Source organism: Octodon degus, unplaced genomic scaffold (assembly GCF_000260255.1).
Source record: "Octodon degus isolate 3935 unplaced genomic scaffold, OctDeg1.0 scaffold00114, whole genome shotgun sequence".
NCBI classification, from domain to species: Eukaryota; Metazoa; Chordata; class Mammalia; order Rodentia; family Octodontidae; genus Octodon; species Octodon degus.
In genome coordinates this window covers 7,286,723-7,293,745 of record NW_004524690.1, presented here as the reverse complement: position 1 = coordinate 7,293,745, position 7,023 = coordinate 7,286,723, and the positions used below count along the sequence as shown (strand labels likewise).

The 7,023-nt window shown below is 39.4% G+C and overlaps 1 protein-coding gene across 1 annotated transcript in view; it reads right to left on the bottom strand.

The window, feature by feature from the left end:
- Nucleotides 1-1,541: 1,541 nt before the first annotated feature.
- LOC101586421 (cytochrome P450 4V2) overlaps nt 1,542-7,023 on the bottom strand; it is a 31,930-nt gene continuing 26,448 nt past the window's right edge. Inside the window, exons 8-11 of the mRNA XM_004639809.2 lie at nt 6,586-6,688; nt 4,370-4,504; nt 4,094-4,273; nt 1,542-2,119 (exon numbers count right to left, since the gene is read on the bottom strand). Of these exons, the coding sequence (XP_004639866.1) occupies nt 1,923-2,119; nt 4,094-4,273; nt 4,370-4,504; nt 6,586-6,688 (615 nt within the window). The 3' untranslated portion in view covers nt 1,542-1,922. The remainder of the gene's footprint in view (nt 2,120-4,093; nt 4,274-4,369; nt 4,505-6,585; nt 6,689-7,023) is intronic.

The window sequence follows — 7,023 nt, the reverse complement described above, 5'->3', positions numbered from 1 at the left end:
CTCCATTTTCCAGATGGCTAACCTTTCATGAGAATCATCTCCAAGTGTACTGTGCACTTTCTTGGTGTTTTCTCTTCAACTAGGGACCATTAGGTACAAAAGTTTCCGGAGAGTTCATGAGTGTCGCTGCTGCTGTGACCCTCAAGTCTCAGGCTGACTGTCAGATGGCTCTGGTTTTGTCACCTCTTCCTTTGTTAGCTACTGAAGGACACATATTTTTGCCCTCCTCATTTGTTTCTTCTATAGGCTAGTGCCTTGGGAAAATTGGAAAAAGCAAATTATTTTCTTAAAATTACTTAGAGTTTTTTTTTTCCAAAAAATTCAGTAAGTAGAGACATTGTGTAACAAATTAAAATTCAGAGAATGTGTACACATTATCTGTTTGATCAGGTATGTTCTTTGGATGGAATTGACTGCAGTTCCAGAGCTAAACTGAAATATTAGTGGTTTGCTAAATATAGATACCTGTTAAAGGTGGAAGGATTCCAAGAGAAATATGCCTAAGCCAAAGGCAGAAACCCTGAGTTCTAAGAACACAGCTAGTCATAGGCCCCAGTTCCATGGAGCAATAGCATATTGTGGTAGGAAGTATATAAGAATTAGAGTAGAGGTACTTAGATTACAGACCTCTATCTTCACCTAATCTAGGAGCTGACAGCATAACTTCTGGTAAAAAAATTACCTTCTTATTGATTCCCTTCCCTCATTCTAATATAAGAGGATATGAGCAGATGAGTTCTGAGGTCAGTCCAGCTCTGAATTTAATCAACCCTCTGAGGTACTGTGAAAGAAGAAAGATTACCAAGAGGAATCTCTTCAAGAAGAGATTCTTCTACAGAAAAGAAGACAGTTAAGTGCAGTCAAGAAGGCAACAGAATTTAACTTGTAAATGATCTGCTACACATAATAAAATCTGAAAAGTGCACAAGAATTATTCTCATAACTGATGACCCTGATACATTCTAAAAACATAAGCCTCTTAAGGCAACGTGCTTGCCTATTGGCCATTTTCAAGTTACGTGATATGAGCTGTGATAAAAAATACCAAATTGTTTAAATTGTAAAAAAAAAAAAAAAATTGTTACAGAGAGACATAGTAGTCATCAATCTCCTTCAGAACTCTTGCTTCGAACACATGTATTCCACCATTGTTGCTGCTTCCTGAAGCAGTTCTGTAAGTTCTCTTTTGTAAGTGTCTTTAGTGGCACCGTTCTGAGTGCTGCAATATACTAAATCAATTCAAAATGTTTATTTCCGTGGTCACTTTGATTTGGGGGCTGATCCAGCAGTCACACAGCACCGGATCTTGTAAATAAGGTTGGTAAGGATACACAGCGATGTTGTTCTGAGCCTGCTTTTCATATATATGTATATATATATAGATATATATAGTATTTTTTATCAAACTCATAAGGACCTGAAATAGCACATCTACAGGAACTGATTCAGAAAGTGGCAACAATGGGATACGTGTGTTTGAAGCCAGGAAAGTATTTTGAGGGAACATCACTGTCAGTGTGTACAGGAGTAATATTTTTAACTAAATAGTCACTGTACATTTTGATCACCCCTTATATATATTCGCAAGTCAACCATAATAACTGTAAAATATTCTGAAGCTTCAATTAAACTATATTCTTTGAGTTTATCAAATGACATTGACATGGCCTGAAGAACCATCTCTTGAGAAACTTGTTAACAGGTTTATTTTGGTCCCAGCTCGGCTACCTGGACCTCTGAGGCCAAGCCTAGGTTTAATGTAGCATCTATGGTGGTCATAAGAATAAGACTCTCTGATTCATAGACTGGATCCCAAGATCAGTGGAGCAACGAAGTATTAGGCCTGGTGATTCAGAATACTGAACTCATGATTTATAAATCACAAATTTCAAATTTTTCTTCTCCCAAGATCGTTTTCACGATCAAGGCGGAGCTGGAGTACACAGTTTGGCTCCGTTTGCATTTCTCCTCTCCAGTGTGATCCAAATGCCATTATTTGGTCGAAGAATCAACTCTCCAGAGAGGCCAAGTTCTTCTCTTTTTTGGTTGGATTCTACCCAAAACCGTCTCAGGATATAGGAAAGAATGGTTTTTTCCTCCATCACAGCAAACTTTTGACCTTCAAAAAAATGTAAACACTATCACTTTAATTATAGACACAAATGAGAGAAATTAGAGGCCCTACTATGGGAAAAAAAAGCTACTTTGTGTTTTCATGTAGGACCTAAGAGAATCATAATCACTCAAAATGCTTCATAAAGATGAAGGTTTTTTAATGTTTATTTTATTTTATTTTTTTATTTAGTACAGGGTCCACAGGGTAACACTACACAGATGGGACCCATAGTGATCCTCCTGTTTTTCAGCCTCCCAAGCACTGGAATTACAGGCATGCACCACCACACCCAATCTCAATTACCCCAGGGCCGGATGGTAGGCCGGGATCGAATCCCAGGCCCCTGCGTCTGCCTAAGCAGGCACTTTAATCTGATAAGCTATCTGGCAGCCCTCAAGATGAAGATTTTTTGAGTATTGTTTTCTGTTCCAACCTTGTGGGTCTGAATAATGCAGTGAGCTAAGACTTTGTATTTTAGTAGGACAGACAGTCCTCAGTATCACACGTTCCACCTCTTGGGATTCAGCCAATGTTAGAAAGAAAATATTTATAAAATGTCCATCTATACTGAACAGAATTTTTTTGTTTTTCCCCAAACCATGCAATATAACAACTGTTATATGCTATTCACATGGCATTTACATTATTTTAGATATTGCATGTATGTAGAGATGATTTAAAGTATATTAGAGGCTGTGTGTAGCTTAGAAGGAAATACTACAGCAAATATACTTGAGTATTTTTTACAAAGTCTGGTATCTGCAGAAGGTTCTGGAACCATTTCCTGGAAGACACAAGGGACGTGTGTACCTCAGATGAATCCTGGGCTCATCCAAGGGTAAGAATCAATTCTTTACATTGTGCTTTTTTTCACTCCTTAATTTATAACAGTGCCATCAACTGGCTTCGGATTTACTCATTTCAACTGGGCTTCATTGTACTAATGTCCACACTCATATGAATGAATACAGGATGCCACAGATACTAAAGCCAAGTGCTCATAACTGTGGGAATGTGCACCATTTTGCTTAAGCACTTCAACTAGCCAGATGGCAAGCACACTTTATTTTGGTTTTGCAAAAATGCAATTTTTAACCTCCCCCCCCCCAACAGATTAGGTTAAACATAGTGGGCCACATATTCTTATCACAATAAATTACATTCTACCTTACTCCCAAATCAGCAACTCTTAAAGACTACCATGAAACTGAGTATTTTATATTGTACATTCAATTGTATCCCCATCCAAAATTCCTATGTGGGTGTTGTGATCCCTGGATTTTACACTTTGATTATACTGGCGATAGGGTCTCTAAGGTAACTGATGATCAGAGATGGTGGTGATTGCCTGTAATCCTCACTGCTCTGCCGCTCTAGAGCCTGAGATAGGAAGAACACAAACTCATGGACAGCCTGGGCAACTTAGCACGCCCTGTTTCAAAAAAATAAAAAGGCTGAAAAGGCTGATGGTAAAGTTTAGCACTGTGTAAGTTCAATACTTATGAACAACCAAAAAAAAAAGAAGAAGGAAAGAAGTAGATAATATTAAACAGCTAAACTTCATTAAGCTTAAGTGAGGCCATCAGGGTGGACCCTATCCACACACAGCAGACACACACACCAAGACCAAGTAGAGACACAGCGGTGGGGGGTGGGGGGAGGCAGCCAACTGAGCCAAAGAACAAAGCCTCAAAGGGAGCAGGCTTGTGGACACTTTAGCTTCCAAAACTGAAACAATTTATTTCTATTGTTTAAATTACCCCACCTGGGGTACTCCATAAGGCTAGCCCTAGGAAACCCTTATACTTTCTGACAATAGAGTAATATTTCAAAACTCTAAAGTGGAGGTAAAAGGGAACTAGTATTTTTAAGACAGCTGTCCACAGGTAGGGCTGTATCACATCTTAAAGAGCTTCTTGTGGGAAAACTCCTACCATATGGGCCTGAGAGATGGAACCCATTCCCATGGATACAAACCTATACAGTTTCTGGGTCCAGCAGAGAAGGGCACATAGGAGTAGGGATGGCGTCCTTGCATGTTCTCTGGAAAGAACCGCTCTGGTTGGAATTCTTCTGGATTGGGGAAGTACCTTGGATCTCTATGCAAGGCATAGGGAAGGATGACGGCTTGAGTGCCCTTCACAATTTTGTATCCAGCTGGCAAGAAGCAAGCATCACGTCATATTCATAGAACAAGACAGACATTACTGAAAAAAGCCACCTTCCCTATCATTCTACCTGTAGAAAACGTACCCACTTCACAGTCTTCATTGAGACAACGGGCAAATAAAGGAACAGGAGGAAAAATGCGAAGGGTCTCCTTAATGACACAGTCTAGATATTTAAGTTTTTTCAGGTCTTCCACGGTCACAGGACGATCAGATTTCCCTGATTAAAGAAAGTGCATAAGATGACAATAAAAGAACTCTCTGTAGTTGAAGGGGGTGATGGGGGCACCAAAGAAGAATATATGACTTGAAACATCAAATGTTAAATACCGACAGGTAACATTAGAACCTCTAATATTATTCACAATCAAAATAAAATGAGATAATATGCTAATTAGTAAATCAAGTACAAAAGGTCATATATTATATGACTGTATTTATAAAGACAGCAAACAAATTAGCAATGACTAGGGCTTGGGGAATGGAGAATGAAGGCTATTTTATGGTACAGCGTTTCCCTTTGGGGCACTGATAATATTTTAAAATTAGTGATGACAAGCACATTGTGAGTGTTCTAAATGCTGCTAAATTTTTGCATTTTAAAATGATTAATTTCACATTACGTGACATTTACCTCAATTATAATGAAAGGAAGACATTCAATTCAATAAGCAAAGATTGATAATTCAAAAAATTTGAAACTAACTTCAGGAATAATATATGAGAAAAAGGGAGTATAACAAACACAAAAATGACAAGCTGCAAAACTAAGATTCTAGCAATGATGACTGTGTTAGTAATTATGCAAAATTAAAAGCTTTAATGATATGGCAATGAGATACAAATTGTAGAGTATGTGAAAAATGTGACTCACTTCAAAATACCTTGTGACCTTTTAGAAAACTGACCTTACACACCCTGAGGTACCCTGAGAGAAAGTAAAACTGATATGGAGAAAAACCTGTCTACAGAAGTGAAACTCAAGTTTAGATATCTCAACTCTATAAAAGTCTCACTTCTTGCTGGAAAAGCCCAGCCTTCACATTGTCTGCACACAAACCTGTCTTTCCAACTTGATCTCTTAATTCTACATTGTCCCAGGTAGCCGGACTTGTAGCTGTTTCTCACTATGCATAATTCTCTGCAGGCCAGAAAGCGTCCCACTTCAGTGCCATTGTTCCTTTGGCTCCTCTCTTTCTAGAATGATTTTTCTCTCCACTGTTTTCCTTTCTCACTTCTTGTCTCTATGCAAGTGCATCAGATACCACACTTTGGTAAGCTAAGTCAAGTTTTTTCCTTTTGTCTTGTGGCTATGGAGAGCCATGTGACATGTGATTTTTAAAAGGATAAAATTGATGTCAGAATCTTATGGTAGACTGATAATGGGCCCTCCAAATGTCAAGTCTTGATTCGTGGGACCTGTGATTACCTTACTTGGGGGGAAAAAGGGACTTTGCAGAAGTGATTAAATTAAGGAACTTAAAATGTGGTATCCTTAATACACACACATGCACATGCGTGCACACGTGCATGTACACACACACACACACACACACACACACACACACACACGAAGAGTAGGTGGTGGATGCCAGGTACCCATAAGCAGAGGCTTGAATAATGTTACCATAAGCCAAGGGATATTAGCAGCAAGGAGTGATTTTTTTTCCAAAAGGAAAACATTTAACCTGGAAACACATTAATTTAAGCTTCGTAATACTAATTTTGTATTTCTACTGTTCAGAAAAAATGAGAGAATATATTTCTGTTAAGTCTTCTCATTTGTGGAATTTGTTACGGCTGCAACAGGAAATTAATACACCACTGATCCTCACTTCTCTTTTCTTGGGGCTTTGAAGATAAGCTTGATGCCTCCTGTTGCCAGCTGTGTCAGATATAGTCCCATATGCAATAGTGTTCCTTTATCCTTCTAACAGCTCCACCTGCTCCTCTGTGTTCCCTTCTTCATGTCATTCAAGGACACGGCCCAGGAAGAGAAGCTTTATGTAGAGGTGCCAATTTACCCACTAAGTACTTCCTCCTTGGGCTCAGTCCCAAGAATCTGTGCAGACCCAGAATCTAGCCCAGGGCAGTCAGGTATCAGCAGCTCAACAAATACTTGTAACGGAATAGGTAGGGCCTTGCAGAGGAGACAGGTCCTGGAAGGGACTCTGCGGGAGCCTTCCTACCTTGGACAGTGTCCTTAGAGCAGGTCATCCTGCACATCCTGAATGAGCAGGAGTAAGTTTGCTTTGGTGCACTTGGGATCTACACGCTCATTAGTGAGGGGGTCAAACATACCAAATACTTCATCTAGTTCATTGTCCACTTTTCTCTGGATTTCTGGATAGGAACCCAACAGGTATAAGGTCCAGTTTATTGCAGCTGCAGTTGTATCATGGCCCTAGAATTGTTAAAAAGAAAAAAAAAAGTTTTAAAATCAGAAGCATACTGAGAAGATCAGGAGTGACTGTGCTAATTTTTTTGCACTACCAGCACATGTGACAGCTGTACTCTACATGTAGGACATAAACTATTTCTCACCTCTGAGAAAAATACAACAATGTCTTAAAAGGCAGAGGCCTGTGCTCAGTGATGACATTCCATGCCTCATCATGCTGCACACTTTGTGGGAAGCTGCTGGATAGTGTTAATGAAGGATCCCAGTGAGCCAGGCCTTTCAGAGATAGACAAATGACTGGCTCTCCTGGGCCACTTCCAAACCTGCACTTCTTTCTT